The following is a 21,797-nucleotide window of genomic DNA, read 5'->3' as shown; positions in this document are numbered from 1 at the left end:
ATAAAATAATAAAATAATTAAATGCAAATTTATGACACATTCGGAATAAAATATTTTTTTACTTAAATATTAATTTCTAGTGATAACTAATTTTATGTATTTAGAGTATTTAATTTTATTTTTAACGAAGGTGTCATTAAAAGCATTGTGGCAGGGGTCAGAGATTTAAAACTATTGTAGTGCCCAAAAAAAAAAATATTCAAATATATTTATTTATAATTAAGTTAGAAAAAAAATGTAATATTGTAAATAATTGTATTCGAATATTTTTTATTCTCAAGTAGTAATTTAGGAAATTAAAAACTTATGCTAGTAAATAAAATTTCTACATTACCAACAAAAAAGCTCAGATGAAATAAACGCGAGCTTTTTTGCTCGCGGGTAATTTAAAACTTATCGACTCACGATAAATTTTTTTTCTATAAAATTACTCGAGTAAAAAAAATTTTTTTTCAATCAATTGCTATTTTCAAATTTTTTCTAAATATTTTTTTTTTTTTTCTATAAATTGTTGATGTTAGTTAAAAATATTACAGAGCTCAAATTTTTGACTAAATTTCATAACCGCTCTATATACATACTCATTAATCGCGCATTTGTCACTTTAAATAATTATGTATTATAAAGATATATATAAATATATTTTTTATTACATAACCATCTGACCTCAGCCACATGAGTTTTAAAATATAAGACTACATTACGAATTAATAATAATAATTATAATGATTATTATTATTAATATAACTTTAAAAAAAAAAAAAATAATAATAATAAGTAGCGCTATGCTAAAAATGCTTATCCTCGGGTAGTTTTCTAAAAGAAAATCTAATACGAGGTTGTAAAATAAACTAAATAATAATTCCTAAAATTTATTTTTATAAATTTTTGGAATTTATGATTAAAAATAATTAAAAAAAAAATATCCAAGCTCAGGGTGTTTTTGAGTTATAGATTCGACACTTTATTTTACTAATACTTGAATCATTGACTTAAAGACATCGACTCCATTCCTTAACTACTGAAATGATTAATGTGTATGTAAATAAATAAAAGAATAAGTAAAGTAAACGAATAATAAAATAAGTAGGGAATTTTGTCAAAATGACAAGATAAATAGAAATACTATTGCAGTTACTATGGGTGGCTGTAGCTGAAAAAAATATATCTCTATTGCTGAATATTGCGAGTTTTAAAAACTTGCAAGTATCACGTCTGGTGATTATGTATATTATATTATATAAATATATGAAAAGGATGTGGTGGTAAATTAATAAATAAACAAATTGTTATAAGTTATTATAAAGACTATTTGCCGAAGTGGTGGTGAATAAAATTGAGATTAAAATACTGTCTCTTAATTGTTTGTATTTATTTCGACATTAACCTGTTCTTAAATCCTTTTAATTTTTAATTATTATACTGCAAAAGAAACCAGGGGTAAGTTCAAGTAATGTAGGTGCTCAAGTTTTTGGTTTTGAATTTCAACACCGAAAGCAGTGTTAAAATAACCGCTGCTAAAGTACCGGCGGGTAATAAGGCCTAGGCATTTCATGCAGTAGTATTCTCAAGAGGATACTCCGGCATGATATCAATCGTATTTCATATTTATATATATATAAGAAAAGGCCAGGCAAAACGGACCACCCCAAAAATTCGGTAGAAATTTCTTTAAATCGTAATCTATGATTTTTATTATCATTTGTGTACAATTTTAAGTGTACCAAAAAGTTTTTCTCTAAATTTTTTTTCAGGAATATTTCAGTGCACAGAAAAAACTAATTTTTCAGTGCAAGAAATTTTTTGTACTGATACCGGGTAATAAGGCCTAGCTAAGGGAGATTTTGAATAGAATCGAAAATATTGCATTTAATTATCGAAATGTATCATTAATCTTTATTTCAATACATTAGCCATAAAATGTCATAAAGTAATCGTAACTTTTACCATAGACAAACAAAAAATTATACTTTTACAAAAACGATACGAATAGGCCTTATTTTACTACGGTAGGGTAATAAGGCCTACGGGTTAAACAAACTGGAATAGTTTAACTATATTTAATAAAATTGGTATTAGAGATGAATCATCACTTAAATTTAGCCACAATACTTTTTAAGAATCAAAAGACTAGATTGTTTTTTAATAATTTCTTCCGCGCTACGACATCATATGACGGATGATGAAATATAGAAGATAGGGAACGTGGTATCGGGACTCTATATATTTGATATAACATCTCTATGTAAGACCCTTCTACTAGAGTAGCCTTTAGCAGATGCGGTTATTTCAAATACCATTTCTGTCAACTAGGCCTTATTGCCCGCAGGGACCTTACTTAGTGTTCATTAAATTTTTATATTTTATTATATGCAATAAATTTTTTTTCTAATTGCTATACGTGGAATTTTCTTTTGTACACCGATTTAACACCGGTACTTTAACACCGCCTACACCGGTGTTACTTCATTTTAACTTCTTTACTTAAACGATAAAATATTTTTTAAACAATTCGATCACATGTCTTCTGATGTTAATTTTAAATGAGTAAATAATTTTCTTTTTATTAATTTAACCCATTGATAAAAATACAAAGAATCGAATTGGATAAGCTTCGAAATAATTTTTGGCAGATATTTTATTTACAAAATTAATAAAATCCCTATATCACGTGAACGAAGAACTTTAGCCACTCAACTAAGAGGACCTTTTTTGTAGAGAATCAAATTTCCTAAAAAATCGTTATCGGCATTTTTTCAGTAAATTTCGTTATTTAGTCAATATCAACTAAAAACGCAAATTATTATAAAAAAAAAGATTTTCAGAACCAAGACAGAAAAAACAATTAGAATCTCAGTAAAATTACTAAGGAGACTTTTGAAGAGTGTTAAATTACCTACGAAATTCCACAAATGGCGACTCTATAACTTAAAATGCGCCTGAGCTATAGAGAATTAAAAAATAATCCTAACTTTCCTATGTATTTTAAATATGAAAACTTCAAAATAAAATTTAAAGTACGAAAAATTAAAATTAAGGGCTGAAATTTTCAGGAAATTTTTTTTCAATGTTTACAATATTTTGAAGTATAGCCACCCTAATACACACGAAGGGTTAAAAATGGCAGTAGGAAATATATTAAATAATATTTAATAAAAAAAACAAAATTTAAGACTCAATTTTAAAAAATAATCAAAAAAATGCATAGCAGAGGTCAGGTGGTTTTCTTGGTGACGGAATCTTATTAAAAAGCACTAGCGAAGTAGGTGTGAGGTAAACACTACTAGCCTACATAATAAATGGCCATGTATACACTCAATAATGTGGCTTGACATGCAAAACTGTTGTACAGTTATTTTCTTCTCTATTTAAACCGCAATATTTTTATAGCATTCAAGGGTTGCATCTCTGTCTGTCTTGTCATTGCCGGCGTAATAAACGAGGGAGGTCGTCAAAGTAAGCGTAGCAGCAAAGGCAGAAGTAAAAGCATAAGCATAAGCATAAGCATGTGCAAAAGCAAAAGCAAAAGTATAAGCAGTAAGCAATAGGCAGAAGCACACAACGATGAGTATAATAGAAATAGCAAGAGCCTAATCAGTTAGTCGATAGACAAATTGGGTTAGCGTTTGCGACCATGGGTGGCAGCTTTAGTGAAACCTCGAGGAAGAAGAGTCAAGTGGCGACTGTCGTGATTTAAATAACTTTAGATTATTATATTTAATATTGCATTGTATAGAGAATAAATGATTTAGAAGAAGATAATAAATAGAGACAGACGGACAGACTGAAGAAAGAAATAAATAAATAGCTGTATATTGTCTTTTCCTGTCTTTCTTTCACTCACATCAATACTCACACTTACACTCAGACTCAGACTAGGAAATAAGTATCAGTCTGGCGCGTTCCAGTTATTATTTGTTTATCAGTATTGAATACTGTAAACAATTAAAGTTTTTCAAGTGGAGAATGAAAATTAAACGACCCAGATGAAACGGACGTGTCTTTGTTATTGTTATTGTTGTTATTATTATTATTGTAAAAGTTTATTATTTTTTTCCCAAGATAGTAAAGTTGCGAGCACGAGTTTAGATATTGATTGTTGTTACAATCATTGTTTTTTAATTATTTATTGATATTATCGAGGCGACGTAATCGCCGTGGTTTCATTAATTATTCGTATGTGTCAACGAAGCCGGGACCCTGTCGTCGACGATTTGGAAAGCCTATTGGGGTAAGAAGTTTTAAAAATACTTTTTTTGCGCTGGTTATTTAATTTGTGAAATTAAATAGTTTTTATTGAATTTATTACGAGAATTATTTAATGAAGTTTCAGTTTTTTTTTTAGTTTTTAATTTTAATCTTTACTGAAGTTTTAATTGAACAGGAAGAGCTTTTTTTTTTCGAGGATATTTTCTTAATAAATTTTATTAAATTTTTTTATTGAAGTGGAAAAAAATTATTTCATACTTTTTTTTTTTTTTATAAAAATTTTGGAATTTTTTTTTTTTTTACAGAATATAAATAGGAATTTTTTTAATAAAAAAAAAATTTTTCTACCGGATTTGTATCAATAATTTTTTTTTTTTTTAATATTTTTATATAAAATGAAAAAATTTCGACATATTTTTTAAGTGAGACTTAAAAAAAAAATTCTTACATACTTTTGATTACGACATCATCGAAATCTGAAAAATAATTTTCGGTACAATTTTCTGTAAAATTCTGTACAATTTTTTGTAAAATTTTATATGAAAATTAATTTACAAAATGCTAAAAAAAAATAAATAAAATAAAATATTATTAAAGGTATGACGAGGTACTATCTGATGATAATTTGCTGTCTCTACACCATCGTCGATATGGGATCTCTACATTTTTCGTGAGTACATGTAACCTGTGATAAATATATAAAATCGATTATCGTCGATATTATCACGCGTTTCCTAAAAAAAGAAAATTAAAAATTTGTATTAAACCCAATTATTTATGAATTTCAATTACCAACTCACTGAAATAAGTAAGAATCAAACGCGATAAGATCGCCGATTATCGATAATAGGTTAAATTTAAAGAAACCCCATAGTCCCGTCATACTCCCCAACTGTTGGAGTTTCAGCGAGAAAATATGCGAACCGGTTCTTTCAACGGAGGTAGAGGGCTGGCATATTAAAGTCAATAGTCTAACGTCCCGCACGATTCGACTGTCCGCAAGAAAGCGCGGGTACAGATTTTTTCCCAAGATCGAAAGGTAATAATCACTCACACAGACAAACAACAAACGACTCTTGAGTTTAATTACAATCCGTCACACTAATTCCGCAATTTATAACTTAAATTTTTTATTTTTAAAAATAATTAGCGCTTTAGTAATAATAAATTAATTATCAAATTAAATAACCGACTTACCCGATGCGGAAATAAATAATATTTTATTGTCTGATATCTCAATTAACTATCACTATGACTTTATTTTACATCACGTGTCAATATATATGTACAAGCTGCATCGTGGAACTTACTCAGGGGTATTTAAAATTTTTACGGCTTCAATGATACTGCATGAATTGATCGAGAATCTGAAATTATTATAACAATATTAATAAATAGGCTGACCTAATAGGGCAAGTAATAGAATTTATCATTGAGGTTTTCAAATTTTTTCTTTTCCTTTTTTAAATTTTTTAAAATTCGCCAAATGACTTTTCGGTAGATTTCTTTAGAAATCGGACTATTCCGTTGGATCTTATGATAGAATTATCAAAGAATTTTGCCACCATATCTTATTCTACTTAGTAGAGTCAAAAAACATAATCCACTCAAAAGCTTATATATATATATATATATATATATATATATATATATATATATATGCGATATAATGCGTCTTGTCATCACGATAGCACCCGCAATTCTTAACGGATCTTCATGAAATTTTATCCAGTTATTCATTGGACATTTATCCTGATCACGATCAAATATGAGCCTCATCGGTCCATTAGTTTAGAAGTTATGGTTATTGGAATTTTTTTTTATTTTCATAAAAATAAAGTTTTTGGTTTTATCCATTAGCAACTTTTAAACCAAAACTGAAAACTAATTCTGTAAAATGTATCTTAAAGTTCGTACGATTAGCTTTATTTTTCATTATATCACTTGTTTTTTTGAAAATCTTTTCCAATAATTTGATGGTCTCAAAATTTCACAAAAAGTTTAAAAAAGTATATTTTTGCAGCTTAGTCTTTTAATACCCTGTATGATAAGACATGACTCAATTCCTTGAAATTCATATAATGTAGCTTATATGATAAGTAATAATTACGATACTGTAGCGTATTTTGAATTGAGTTCATTTTTTATAAGGGTTAACAAATTTTTGTATTCAAATAAGAAATCTACCTTTCCATTCCGGGTAAGGCCGGGTGGCTTTATTGTCCGTAATCTATTTCAATTGAATATTAAAAGCATTGGTAATTACACTAAAAACTCGGGAATAAATTCGGAGTGATCTGGATTTTTTTTCAATCCATGATCATTCTGGTTCGGAGTTTTAATATTTAAATAAACTCCCCTTCAGAGTAAATTTGACCCCGAGGAAATTGAATAATTAAACAGCTCGCTCCGCATTTACTCTACAAATTTATACAGTGTAAATTATTAGTGAAAATGAAGCTGTTATATCTTTAATTTATTTTACCTAAAATGCATCATAGAAAAATTAAATAAATAATTTTTTCTATTTTATCGACGTTTAATAGTTTCAATTTACCCTGATAACCGAACTTTCTCTGAAAAAAGTTTCTATTTAGTGATTTCGATAAATTTGACATCAAATTAACGTCAACTTCTGGCTGTCAACTTTTGTCTACAAATAAACGTCAATTTGACATAAATCATTCCCTTTTAAAATTCTGAAAATTTAACCTGCATAAAAATTGCGGGGAAAAAATTTGAAAAACCAAAATTTGCTTCTAAATTGACGACAACCTTGCTTTAATTATTTATCCATCAAGTTTTCGCAGCTGATTTGACGTCAAATTTGAGCTATGGATTTACTTCAACGTGCAGTCGTTGGCTATCAGGGTGTCGATTAAATAACGACTTTACCGTTAAATGTTAATACCGGCGGCGGTAACACGAGAAAGCTCCAGATCTGGATTAATTTAAAAAAGCTCGAAAAATATCTTACCACAGGTTGAATTTCTGCCGATAACTGATACTCCGATAACTCATATTATCATGTAATGATTATTAACATAGATATATTTATGTATAGATAATAATTTATATGTAAATATATTTATATATACATATATTCCCCATTTTCTTATCTCCAACACGATAACTTATAAATGTATGAGTAAATGTATGAGAATATGAGCGTGGGTTTTGTTGTTGGTTCTTCGATTGTGATATCGCAGAGGAGTGGAAATAGAGGACTACGGCAGAAAAGAGGCTTCCCTATCGCTCAGGGATATTCTTCCTTTGAATCCGAAGCAATATGACAAGCACAGGGCGCCAAAGTTCTATGGGCAACCCACCATGGTCTACTTTCACGTCACTGTTCTTAGTCTCGATTCAATAAATGAAGAATCGATGGTATGTATTGTTTCCACTCTAACAATACCTTACTCGTTTTTTTGTTTTGTTATTTCATTTTATTCAATTTATTAATATTTTTTAATTGTGTTTTCTATTGAATAAAAAAATCTACGGAGTTAAGTGGGACCACTAGTGTTATCGGTTGGAAAAAAAATGATTTTTGAGAATTTTTTCAAAGAAAACTACTGCATGGAATGTTTTTATATTCTACGGATATATTTTTTGTTGTATAATGAATACGAGATAAAATTTTTGGAACAAAAAATTCAAAATTCAGCGAGTTATTCACAATCTTTCAAAGCTCAGAAAAAGTCCCTACTGCTGCAGTGATAGCGACTTCGCAGTACCGGAAATAAAAAAAACCAAAAAGTTTATTAAGCTAGAAGGTATTTTCTGTACCATGGCCCTCGGGCTGAAAAAATTGAAATTTAACAAAATGGCGGGATTTTTAAAAAAATTTTCAAATTTAGCGCGAAAATTTGATGATTTTTGGCCTGGCAAAATTACATTTTTGATTCGATCGGAAAACATATATGAAAGAAACTGAGATTCAAATCAAATTGAACGGATGATTTATCTTCGAGTTATAACTGCAGCAATTTTGAAAAATATATTTTTGAGAACCGATAAGCGGCTGCTTTTTAGATGGCTGTAACTCAAAAAAACTATTCGAGAAATGCGATGGAAATTTTAGTATTTTTGAACGTATAGACTATCGAAGTATGCAAAAAAATAAATTATTTTTTTCAAAATTTCACACTAGTGGTCTCCCTTAATGTCGAACAATAATTATTGAGTTTAGTACAGCTAAAAATACTCCGCATTAACTCCGAATAAAGAAGTAAATTAAAAACAACTCCTAATAAAATACGGAGTTAAATTTTATTTGCAACTTTTTTAACTTCTACGGAGCTTATTTTTCTAACTTAAGTATTCAAAATATTTGTTTATCAAAAATTCCACTTAAATAAAATTAACTCGAAATTTGATAAAAAAAAATTTCAAAAAAAAAATAAATCAAATTGAAGCAATAGTTTTTTGGAAGTTTCGAGTTTGAAAAAAAGTTTCTTATGAAAATAGAAAAAAGTAATAATTTTTTTTTAGACATATGTAGCTGACATATTCTTAGCTCAAAGCTGGCGGGATTCAAGGCTAAGGTTACCCGAGAATATGTCAGAAGAATACAGAATACTGGACGTCGATTGGCTTCATAACATATGGCGCCCTGACTGTTTCTTCAAAAATGCAAAGAAAGTTACTTTTCACGAGATGTCGATACCAAATCACTATCTCTGGCTTTATCACGACAAGACTTTGCTCTACATGTCCAAGTAATTTTTTTTTTTCATCATTTTTTTTTGTTAATAACCAGCTCTCTTTTTATCTTTCCTTATGTTCTTTTCTTATTTCCCTGTTATTACTTTCAATCGTAGCTGAACTAAAAAATTCAAAAAGAAAAAAGACAGAAGCAGCAAATGTAGTAAATGAAAATGAAAAAAAAAAAAAAAAAAAAAAAAAAAAAAAAAAGTGCATTAAGTCGTAAAACATAAACTGGGCACAAAAAATTTTTTTATAACTTGTAAATTCTTATTTAAGCTTTCAAAAGTAAATTCAATTTACAACTTAACTTGGAGTATAAAAACATTTTTCTTGTGTACTTTTTTCTTATCTAGCAGCGTATCTCAAGTAGATTTTTGGCTTGAGTTTAATAAAAATATTTTTTTACAGACTTACATTGGTTCTCTCGTGCGCAATGAAATTTGAATCTTATCCTCATGACACACAGATTTGTTCTATGATGATAGAGAGTCGTATGTATTTATAGTTATTATACATTCATTAATAAATTACAAATCATTTATTTATTTATTTTTACATCACAGTTTAATAATAGAAAATTATTATTTAATTATATCATCAATCAATAATCAATTAGTGGCTGTAATAGCCTATTGAGTACCAAGTACACGTTAAAAAATTTTCGGAGTGATCGCGGATTAAATCCGAAGTTAAATTAACTCCTTATGGGAGTTTATCTTAATATCAAACTCCTAATTCTGCCAAAATTCGGAATTGGATTTAAATAAAATGGAAACCGCTTCGAAGAAAAAATAAATTCCTTATTTGCTTCGTATTCGAAGTGATTTTTTTTTACTTTGAAACTCTGAATGACGGAGTGAATTCGAACTTAAGTAAAATCCGTAATAACTCGGAAGTTACTCCCGATTTTTTACAGTGGCCTGGAGGCTCAAATAGTTTGAAAATTTTAAAAAGTCCACTGTAAAAAATCAGAAGTGATTACGGACTTTGTTTAAATCCATATTTACTTTAACACTCAGAGTTCCGGAGTATGAAAAAATTACTCTGGATACGGAGTAATCAGGGAGTTTGTATTTCAGAGAAGTGATTTCGGAGTGGTCTGGATTTCTTTAAAATCCGCATTCACTCAGATTTGTAGTTTTAGTATTAAAATACACCCCCTTTTTATGTTAATTTCACTCCAACCCAAAGTATTAAACATATTAAACTCCCCTTCGGAGTAAATTTTACTCCAAGAACTATAAATAAATACACAGACATTCACTCCGAATTTACTCCGGACTTAATCCGTATTCACTCCGAAAATTTGAAATAAAAAATTATTTTAAAAATAATAAATGTCAGTTAATTGATAATTTTTTTAATTAATAAAAAAATGACAACTAATATTTTATTTAAAAAATACAAATACAGAGCTTGATATTTTTTTTTTAAACTAAATGACAATAATTATTTATTTTAAATTTTAATAAAAATTTTCCTAAGTGTTTAAAAAAAAATTTTAATTTTAATGTGACCTTCGATAATTATATTGAATATTTTTTTTGGCAATAAACTTTTGTCAAGAATAATAGACAGAGATCTTACAAATTTTATTACGAGCCTGAAAAAAAAATGAATCAATATAATCAAGACAATAATAAATTAATGCCAGAGCAGCAAACATTTAGATGCGGTTTTCCCTTACTTAAAGAACAAACTTAAATTAAAAGTGTAACAAAATGTGTCCTAAGTAATTAATAACCGACAATTTTAATTAAAGCATCCATTAGTATCTCTCAATGTCTTATCTTTTCATTAATATTCCCAACCACACAAGTCACATCCAATAGAGTATCGTCGATTAATCTTCCTCCAGCCCACACAATTGTTTGTCGACTCGTTAAAATATCTATAAATTAACTCGTTAGAATAAATAACGATGACATAAATAGTAGTATATAAATAAAAATAATTATATACACTAATAATGATAATTTATTATTTAAAAATTAGTTTCGCACACGACCCAGGACTTAGTTTTCATCTGGAACATAACAGATCCGCTGGTTGTGAATCCTGATATTGAACTGCCGCAATTGGACATTGCAAATAATTATACAACCGACTGCACAATCGAATATTCAACTGGCAATTTTACTTGCATTCAAATAGTATTCAATTTGCGACGTAGACTTGGTTATCATTTATTCCATACGTACATACCTTCAGCGCTAATTGTCGTCATGTCCTGGATTGCTTTTTGGATAAAGCCTGAAGCTATTCCTGCACGGGTCACTCTAGGTGTTACGTCTCTTCTTACTCTAGGTAATTTTAAATATACATCTATATACATTTATAAAAGCAGTTGATACAAGTCTTTTTTTTTGTCTTAATATCGAACAGTTATCCAGTACTACCTGATACTAATTGCATTGATGCTGAATTTAAAAAAAAAATTCAAGTTTAGAAAAAGAAAATTTTCCAGTATTATACTTTTAGATCATAGCTTTGTTGAGTTTTACAAAAAAAGTTTTTTGTAAGTAAATTTGAATTAAAAATAAATTTTTTCAAAATTTAAATTTTTTTTCTAAACTGACTTTCTTTCAAATTTTGAAATTTTATTATACACGGAGAGAAAAGAATAGTAATTATTACCATTTTACATAGTAACCAGACTAATTTTTTGTAAAATGTTAAATAATGCTATGCAGAATAGGATTCATTACATTTTTCTGGTAATGATTACTATGTTACATTGAAACAAGGAAAATGGTAAAAATCGCTATCCAGCATGAGAATCAGGGCTATGTAGAATGTTACTCAGTCCCATGCTTGAATAACTGTCATTACAGTTTGATAAATATATATAAGACAACGAAGTAAACAAACGAAGTAAATAAATTGTTTATTACTAAATATTATAATTTTTAAAATTATTCTTTATCTTTTATCAAAAAATGATATTTCATTATGAGCAATATTTTAATTATTTCAATAGATTAATTCAATTTCTACATATATTTAAAGTAACTTGAGTTATTTATTTGGTCATAACCTTATTTACTAAATATAAAATAAATAAAAGATCGTAAATGTTGCTAGGTAACATTGTAGTCATGTTCATTTACATAGTTCTCTCGTCAATGTAGAATGGTAATCATTCCTATGCTAGCTTAGCCAACGTTACCATGTAGAATGGGGGGATTACTCTGTCCCGAGACTTGACGTTAAAAAATCCTCGTTACTATGTAACATAGTAATGGTTAACATTCTACATAGAAATTATAACTATTCTTTTCTCTCCGTGTAATGACAAAAATTGGTACATGAAACTTGTTTCTTGTCCTGTTGATTCCTCAGGAAAAATTCTCTTGCTGCGACAGGATTGTCTTGTTACTCCCACAGGACTACGTACTGTTGCAACACCTTTTTTGTGTGTACTTCGTATTATTCCAGACTTCATATTAGTTAATAAAAAAAAAAACTTTGATAAAAAATAATTTTCTTTAAATAAAAATTTTAGGGTTTTTTTATCCCGAGGATCCATGCTTCGGACTCTCCTATATATTCAACCACCTTCATAAATAATACTCCCATATATATAAATCTTTTATTTTCTGTTGACCTGAATCAAAGAGTAAAGAAAAAAAAATCGGCATAAGCTGTCACAACTTTGACCTTAGCTATATTTATATCCGTCTATAAATTTTATACGCATATGTATTTATGTGATTGAAACTATTTTATTTCATTGAATTCTTGTTATGCTTTCTTGTACATTCATTTCAGTAGTTGACACTTTTATTTTATTTACTTTTCATTTTTTTTTTTATACAGTATAGTCAATCAAGTGTTTTGTTATCGGAAATCGAGTATGTTTTTGATGAATCGTAAAAATTGTTTTGATTTAAAGCACAAAAAAAAATAATTTTATTTTATTTATTATTTTTAGCTGTCTGTAAATATTTTTACAGCTTCAACGATCATAGATTTTGATAGTTGAGTCCCTAAGCTTCTTGTTCTTACTCCAAGAATAAAAATAAAAAAAGTTAACAGTACAAAGGGTTAATAAGAGAAGCTCTTGTATAGTATAAAAAGTTTATACTTTTAAGTCTGCAGTTTCTAACAAACTATTTCAGTACCAATACCATAGTAAACTTAACACTACCTTACAGATTTTCTTATAAACTAAATCTTAATCTTACTCGTTTAAATTTTAATCAATACATTTTATATTAATTTATTTTATCGTAAGTCATATTTTTAAAAATACAATAATTATAAAAATTAATCGCAGAAAAAATAAATATGAAAATTTTATCTCATATATATATATATATAGATATAAATATACAATAAGTATTATAGATGTTAACATAATAATAAATTTTTATTTTATTTAAAAGCAACTCAAAATACTCAATCCCAACAATCATTACCACCAGTCTCGTACGTAAAAGCCATCGATATATGGATGTCGTCATGTAGCGTCTTCGTATTTCTCTCTCTTATGGAATTCGCAGTCGTAAATAATTACATGGGTCCTGTTGCTACCAAAGCAATGAAAGGATACTCTGACGAAGACCTGAGAGAATCAATAGATGAATTTAAGGTACTATATATCCAACCTTTTAACCTAGTTAAATAAAAAAGAAAAAAAAATAAAATCTAAACAAGTTTAAATGAAATTTTTTAGACTCCAATGAGGCCAGAATCGAGAAATCGAAGTCCAGTGAGGCCACTTAGTGTCCAGTACGACACTTGCTGTCAAGGAAGAGCGACAGCCATTTTAATAGATAAATTTTCAAGATTTTTTTTTCCTTTTTCATTCGCTATTCTCAATGTCGTATACTGGAGTACTTTCCTTTAATCTTTTTCTTTCTTAATTGAAAAAAAAAATAATAAACAAGTAAATAATAATAATAAACAACATCTCAACGTCAGAGATGGGGTACAATAAATTACTCTAGAGTTTTATATAGACCCGTGTGAAAAAAATTCGTTACAAAAATTTTTCAAAAACAGTTCTGACATAACTTACGAAATTGAGACAATTCTGAATTTTGAGTTGAACGTTTTTGGAACTTTAAAATAATTGCAGGTGTGAAATTTAATTACAGTACAGCCTGGTTATAAGTTATTGTTAGGGGTGCAGAAGAAAAATTTGTCGGAAATGGCTTTCTCTTACTTATATTTTTTACTCGGCAATCGCTCAGTTTTCTGCACGTGTGCGTCGTGTTTGTGTGTTGTGCCCGCAGTCATTTTATAAGTTAGTTGACGTTTGTTATTTATCTACGTACATACTTTATTAACTTATAAAAGGACTGCGGAAACAACCTCCTTCACGACAACCGAAAAACTTCATTACTGGAACTGGAGTGGGGGTACCATTTTGAGACGAGCGAAAAAGAATAGAGCGGAAGTCACATAACCAGGTTGTATTATAGTGTACCCTGGTTGAAATTTTTCGAACTTTTCTCTGAAAAAGTCTTTAGTACTTTCGAACTGAGTTTTTCAGAGAAAATTCCGAAAAATTTTCACCAGGATGGACTTTTCTTGTAGATTTTTTCGTAATTTCTTAAGTAAAATTTATTTGAATTGACAATTTTGGGAGTTCAAAATAAATTCATAAAAAATTCAGTTTGTTCCAATCACTCATTTTTTGAATTATTTTTGAATAAGTGTGAAAAATGACAAAAACTGACCTTTCGAAAAAATTCTAATAAGTCAAAAAATTTTCATCTTTTTTTGTCTAATGAATAATTCTGGTAAGAGTAAAAAATGTCCAAAAATTAATTCCTTTTTTTTTTTAAAGTTTATCAAACTCAAAAAATTTTCAAATCAATTTATTTTTGCTCAAAAAAAAAAACGGGAAAAGCCTTCGATTCAAAGTTCCAAAAATGTTAAACTGAAAGTTCAGAATTGTCGCAATTTTTGAAGTTCTGACATGACGATTTTGGAACTATTTTTTTTTTTACATGGGGATCTCAAAAAAAAAAAATCTATTTAAATAAGAAACTAAATAATTGTATTACCGATATTTAAGACGTAGAAAAATAAAATGTTGTTCTAAACAGCATTTATTTATTATTTATTACTTACAATAATTATTTATATAATCCTTACCTTAATAATTAATAAATAAACAAATAGGACAGGTTAAAATAAATATCAATAAAACAACGATAACGTGAATAAAGACAGTACTTTATTTATTTTTCCATATATTTAATCTTTGTTTTTTGTTATCGGTTCGCATATCTTAATAAATATATTTTTATTCTTCATTATTATTATTAATAATTAAAGTGGTTCCTTTTGCGAGTGCTTGTAGCATCAGAGCCCCCTATAAAGGATCGATCTACGACCGATTATTAGGTTTCGTGCTACGCACTAGAAATAATATAATAAAAAGTATACTTTATTTTAGTATTTATTTATTATGTATATAATTTATTTATTAATAATAATTATTTCTGTCGATTGATTTCTTTTTTCTTTATATATATTTATATTTTTAATCTACATTTGTTTTTATCTCGTCGTTTAATTCTCGAGACCGAAACGTCTTCTAGTCTAATTATTATTATTTTCATAATTTAAATTAAGACAAATAATTGATTTAAGTAATTAGCGAAATTTAGTAACTCTGTCATCGTAATAATTTCAAGAAGAAAATTATATTTATTTTTATTTTTTTTTCTTAATTTATATTTTATTGTGCTGTAGATTTATTATTTATGTAAGTTACAAATTATTATTAATAATGAAACAAATTTTATATATACAAATATATGAATATATATATATATATATATATATATATATATATATATATATATATATATATATATATATATGAGAGAGTGGGGGCACTATGAGATACCCGAGGCATGATGAGACATTTTAAAAATTAAAAAAAAAAAATTAATAATTTTTTTAGTGATCAAAATTAGTCTTTTTTTTTTACAAAATTTGACAACTTCTATATTATGAGTACCGCTTTAATTGGTAGAAACATAAATAGACCAGCTGTAAAAAAGTAAAACTTTGGAAAAAATAAAATTTAAAAGAAAAGTAAATAAACTACACTTTAAAAATTTCTGGAGTAGATTCGGGGTGAATACGGAGCGGGTGGCTGCGTACTTATTTAATCTTTTTAGTGTAATTTTAAAAATTGAAAATAAAGCAAGTCGAGCAAGACAAAACCAAGTCAAGTTCCTTTTTTTAATAAATGAAAAAGATATTTTAAGGTATGAAAACTCATTTGGTTTTGACGTGCTTTTGACTGTTATCTTACTTAGTACAGATTTACGCCAACTAAGTCATATTCAAGTCAAGTTTGACTTAGTTGACTTAAATTTAAGTCATTGAAGTAAAATCCAAGTCAACGTGAATTAATTTTACTTAGTAGACTCAAATTTTCAAGTTAAAAAGTCATATTGAAGTAAAAAAAAGTAAGTATAGTCAAAATCAAGTTAACTAAGTCGAATTCAAGTCAAAAAAAATTATAGTAATCAAAATCAAGTTTAATAAGTCAAAATTAAGTCAAATAAGTCAATATCAAGTTATTTTTTGACTCGGGAAAAACTCATTCCGGAGAGTTTATTTTAATATTAAAACTTTAAATCGGAGTGTAATAAAGTCCAAATTACTCTGAATTGACTTCCGATTTTTTACAGTGTAGTGTGCTTGAAAAACTTATATTTATTGCAAACATAAATATATATTAGAAAAATTACTTTAATAAAAAAAGGACTAATTTTGACATAACGATTTTTTTTATGATGGGTTACAAAAGTACGTTTTTGTACCTACACCTGATACTGTTCTTAGAGGATTTTTTCGAAATTTCACCCATAAAAAAAGCCGATGATTGAGAAATGATCACAAATATTTAAAAAAAAAAATTTTGTTAAATAATCATAAATAAATTATTCTCTCAGATATTTCATCGTGCCCTGATCTCTCATAAGTAATCAAAATTTTGAGAAGCTACTTGGCTGTTCTGCCATAGATGTCGCCACTGTAGCGCGGCTCTCACAAGTGCACCGTATATTTCAATATATATTATTTTCAATCAATTAAATAACGTTCCCATATAAAATATATATAAATCAGTAATCGGGTGCTATGCGCATTTGGGTATACTTAAAGATATATATAGATACTGTGATTATCAAATCACAGGCGCGGAAAATTTAAGAAACTTTTGTTACGCCGAGGGGTAAACCGAAACGTCTTATATATTTATTTGTCGATTTATAATTAATTTTCTCCTCAATGTCTCAAAAGCATAATTATTTTGCCAATAAATTTTTTTAGTCCATTCACTAGCCTCTAATAATAATAGCAATAACAATAACAATAACAATAATGATGATAATAATTTATATAATATACAATTAATCAAAAAAAATATTTGAGAACAAAAATATATATATACAATTATCTATTTATTTTTTTTTATTGAACTATAATTGAAATCTTAACATTCTTTTATCTAGAAAATTTTTTAAACCTGATAATTTTTAAATCGTAGGGTAGAATCGAGATCGTTATTCATTAATTGGATTAATTACATAACAGTTATATTTATTTAGATAATTTACAGGTTACTTGAATAAAATAACAGTCATTCGCAGTTCGCAGTATTCTTGTTTAAATGCGGACGTATTATATATGCATATATAATTTTATATCAACTCTTTAACCGATACACTCGAGATCCTTACTGGCAATAAAATAATATTTTAAAATGGACGATTTACATTCAACAAACTTTATTTTATCCTAATTAAATATTATTGTAGTTAATAAATACAAGGATGAGGATTTTGAAATCAAAAGGTCTTATAGACGGTGCCAAAAATAATAGTATGATGTTCAAACACAAATTTTTCCTCACCCGTACAGGATCAGGGAACTAGGTCTTTTACTTTAAGGGTATTAAAAGCTCCTATACCCGCTCAGTACCATTAGTCGCTCTTTAACTGTTGAATGCGTTTTTTTATAATTTTTATAAAAAAAAAAAAATTACAACTAAAAATATTATTATTGATAAATAATTATTTGTGAATCTAAATATTTTAAATTATTTTATTGTAGACTATAAATTTAAATTAAATGACTGTTTTAAAAATCGCGCATCGCCGGGCATTTTTTACTTTAACGTTCATTCGTTAGATTAAATTGAGGTTACGTCAAATTTGTTAAGAATTGTTATAACTATATTTTATTAAATACATTTTTAAAATTCATGAAATTTAATAGTATGAAAGAATAAAGTAGTGTAATTTATAAATTATTTCCCAAATTAATAAACTAATGATAGTTTAATTGATATTGTCTTTGAGCGACTATAGGGCCATGTGTTGATCGAGTAATATAATAATAGTACATGACAACTTTTAGTAAACGGCTATGGGTACACTCAAGGACCTTATTTAAAAAATTAATAATTAATTGTCAACATTATTCTTAAAACTTAAATTTTATTCTAATACTCGAAACTTCAAAAAATAACCATAAAAAAAAATATGGTCTTTCATTTTATTTATTAATTTATATCGAGTGATTTAATCTCAGTCCAATGAAAAGTAAGCGGGTATAGGGGCTTTTACCTTAATTTTAAAAAATAAATTATTTGATCTTCTTCTAAATCTTCAAATTTGAAAAATCGCTAGATACTGAGCTGTGTAATCGCGTAGCTGTACACAGAAAAAAAGGATTTTTGGCGCGGAAAATTTTTACTTGATGTTTAAAAGAAATGATTATTTTTTAATGATCCTTGTTAGCAAACAATTAACAATTTTTTGATTTATTTTTTAACAACTTAATTTAAAAAAAAAAAAAAAAAAAACTAAAAATATGCACATGTAGAAAATTTTAAAAACTACAGGTGCATTTTTTTACAATACATTTTTTTTATAATTTATCACTTTGAAAAAAATCCAAAAATAATTAAACGTAAATTAAAATTTTATTTCGTTGAGATTTATTTTTAAAATGAATAATTATTTAAAAATTAAAGTAGTAACCCTGCGATTATTTCTAACACTGACTTTCATAAAGTGATAATAATTATAAAGAAGTGATGCTTGAGTGTTAATTAATTATTGACGGTCTATTGGCCGGGTCTTTTGTGCCTCTTCATTACACTTATCTCGTTTTATTTTGGTACACAACCTTTGCATTTAATATTAAAGAGCTTTCAACCGTGGCAACGCGAAGGACAGTTATCTTTACCGCCGATTATTTATTTTCCAACCCCAATATTATTTTTAAATTAAATATATAAATATATATAACCACTTATTCGATTATTTTTTAGAATCACTAACCGTTCATACAAACATTAGATAGTACTATTGAAAAAAAAAAAAAAAAAAAAAAAAAAAAAAAATCGGCATCTTTGGCAAATATTCAAGTAGGAGAAAACTCTTGTTTTCTGTTGCCAAGATTCGTAGATTTTACAACCGCATTTAAAAGTATTTCTATTAAAATTTTCTTTATTTATTAAATTCCATTGCCTTTTATGAGTAATAAAAAAAAAGTTTATTCATTTCGATTTTAATAAAAATAATTTAATACATTTATTTATAAATAAGATTTGAATTAACAAAAAAAATAAAAAAGTAATAAAAAGAGTTCTTATCTTTCGCAGACGAGAATCAAAATAGCATAAGGTCGAGTACGGTCCAATGAATAAGTTATTCAAAGAGTAGCCTCTAGAAATGATTTTATGTATATAAATATATATCTATATATTTAAAGACTAAAATCAATATTTATATTTTTTATTTCTGTAATGAATAATTAAAATGGAATAATAAAAAATAAAAGTACTTGTGGATAATTATTCAATTTAATAATAAGATAATTGAATTGAGTACGCGAATCTTCAACGAGCCAATTGACATTTAAATTAAAAAAAGAAATATTGGAAATTATAAAAAATAGTACTCTCATAATTTCTACTATGTCATTTTGCCCTGAAATTTTTTTTTAAAATTCAATTTTATATTTTTCTTGGAGAACAGAAACATCAAGAGCTGGGATGTATGACAAGTCGATAAAAAAATAATATCTATGAACATGAATAAAAAAATAGAGACTTTGATGTGCGATTAAATTGGCATTATATTCATAATCTAATAAAAATTTTTTTTAAATTTCCGGATCATGAGATCATTAGTGTTGAGCTGAAAAAGTTAAAGATCGTTTCTTTAAACTCAAAGAAAAATTTTTTTCAATTGCGTTTGATTGAACTCAAGTTATTTTCAGAATAAATTCTTTTACGTTTATTTAATAGACGTGCAGAGTGTACCCTATTGAATTTTATTTTTTTCCTTATACATTATATTACAACTCCCTCATTTCATTTTAAATTTAACCCGAATCGTCGCTTCTGTTCACGCCGGTTCGCACTCGCGATGCAGAAAGTGATCTATTTTTTTTTATCGTCATTCTTTATTCGTTTCTTTTGTTCAATCGGTCGTTATTGATTTTGGTGGCTCAGCCGAGCGACGCGGCCTGATCATTTCCTGAGCGACAAAAAGAAAGTTTTAAAATTTAAAATAACGAATGCAATTTTCGCGTCTTTCATGGTTTTTAAATACATGGAAAAAGAGCTTGTGTGGGATTCAATGCTTTTCTATCCTGGCATTTTATTATTAAACAGGTTACTATTTGTGGCGCAGAGAATTTACGGGTCAACTGGTCACCTTTTACACCGTATATAGAAAAGCGATAACTATTATTTATTTATAATTTTTATATTAAGATTATAGATTTTATTACTTTGTTATTTTTTTTATTTCATTATTATAATTAATCACTTAAACCTTAAATGACACCGGGTGCCATTTTGATTTCAGAGCATTTTCAAATTTTCTTACGGTTTTTGTGATTTTTTCAAAAAAACTAATACATGATTTCAGTTACGCCTTTTTGGAAAAAATAGAAATTTGTTACGAATTCAGAGAAAAATTTCAAAAATTCTTGGTCTTTTTTTCACCAGGGTCTTAATGTCACCGTATGACACAGATGACATTTTTTAGACACGTGTCATTCAAGGGTTAAATTTTACTTTTGATTAAAAAAATGTTAATTATATCTGTTTATAATTACAATAGAAGAGACCTGAGTTAAATTAGACACTTTCATTTTTTAACTGCCAATATACAATACATAGTAAAAATTTCTTGTAAGAATAAAATATTTTTCTGTTGAATTTTTAATGCTTTAGGGAAATTCTCAAACAGTGCCCCCAACTTTTTTCAAAAATTTTCAAAGACTTTCAACTGTCGTTACTGTGATTAAATTTTATTAATTAATTAAATAAAGGTTAAAAGGTTAAAGCATTAATTGAAAAAAAAAGATGACGTAGTTATGACTTTGCCAGGACATAGATTTGAAAAAAAAAATACTTATAGTTGTTATCGATTAGGGGTTAAACGATATTTGATAAATGAATTTTAGCCTAAAAAATTTGAAGATTTTAATAGAATTTAGATGCCAATTTCGTTTAACTCCTAATTGATAACTCTAATTAATTATTTTCACATCGATATCCCGGCAAAATTGTAACCACGTTATCCTTTTTTCGAATTATACTTGAAATTTTTTAAATTGATTTATAAAATAAAATACAGCTATCGAAGTTCAAAGTCATTAAATATTTTTCAAAAGTGGGTGGCATTATCTGAGAATCCCCTTAATTAAAAGAGCAAAAATAACAGTTGGTTAACCCTTAATTGACATGCGCCTGTGAAATGTCATCTGAGTCATACGGTGACACTTGGACCCTATCTTAAAAAAATGACCGAGATTCCGAAATTTCTCTCTGAATAAATTTTGTAGAAAAAACGGAAAATGATCTGGAGTCAAAATGG

The 21,797-nt window shown here is 27.3% G+C and overlaps 1 protein-coding gene across 2 annotated transcripts; it reads left to right on the top strand.

Moving 5' to 3' along the window:
* The first annotated feature begins 4,808 nt into the window (after positions 1-4,808).
* On the top strand, positions 4,809-13,771 carry LOC103580679 (glycine receptor subunit alpha-2). Of its 2 annotated transcripts, XM_008562522.1 has the most exons (8): positions 4,809-4,879; positions 5,117-5,248; positions 7,419-7,596; positions 8,704-8,930; positions 9,328-9,410; positions 10,915-11,226; positions 13,308-13,513; positions 13,598-13,771. In XM_008562522.1, the coding sequence occupies exons 1-8, from the start codon at positions 4,809-4,811 to the stop codon at positions 13,769-13,771; spliced, it is 1,383 nt and encodes a 460-aa protein (XP_008560744.1). The 2 variants fall into 2 exon arrangements, with proteins under 2 accessions (XP_008560744.1, XP_053593315.1); XM_053737340.1 differs by lacking the exon at positions 5,117-5,248.
* Positions 13,772-21,797: the final 8,026 nt, after the last annotated feature.

The sequence above is a fragment of the Microplitis demolitor genome, chromosome 3 (genome assembly GCF_026212275.2).
Source record: "Microplitis demolitor isolate Queensland-Clemson2020A chromosome 3, iyMicDemo2.1a, whole genome shotgun sequence".
NCBI lineage: Eukaryota > Metazoa > Arthropoda > Insecta > Hymenoptera > Braconidae > Microplitis > Microplitis demolitor.
Note: the sequence above shows the minus strand (reverse complement) of the source record. Positions and strands in the feature narration are given on the sequence as shown.

Excerpts from the sequence above, each read along its gene's own strand:
- LOC103580679 (XM_008562522.1), top strand. The coding sequence starts at position 4,809 with ATGACGAGGTACTATCTGATGATAATTTGCTGTCTCTACACCATCGTC. Across the intron at positions 4,880-5,116 it reads ATGGGATCTCTACATTTTTC|CGAGAAAATATGCGAACCGG; the intron begins GTGAGTACATGT and ends TTGGAGTTTCAG. Across the intron at positions 13,514-13,597 it reads AATCAATAGATGAATTTAAG|ACTCCAATGAGGCCAGAATC; the intron begins GTACTATATATC and ends GAAATTTTTTAG.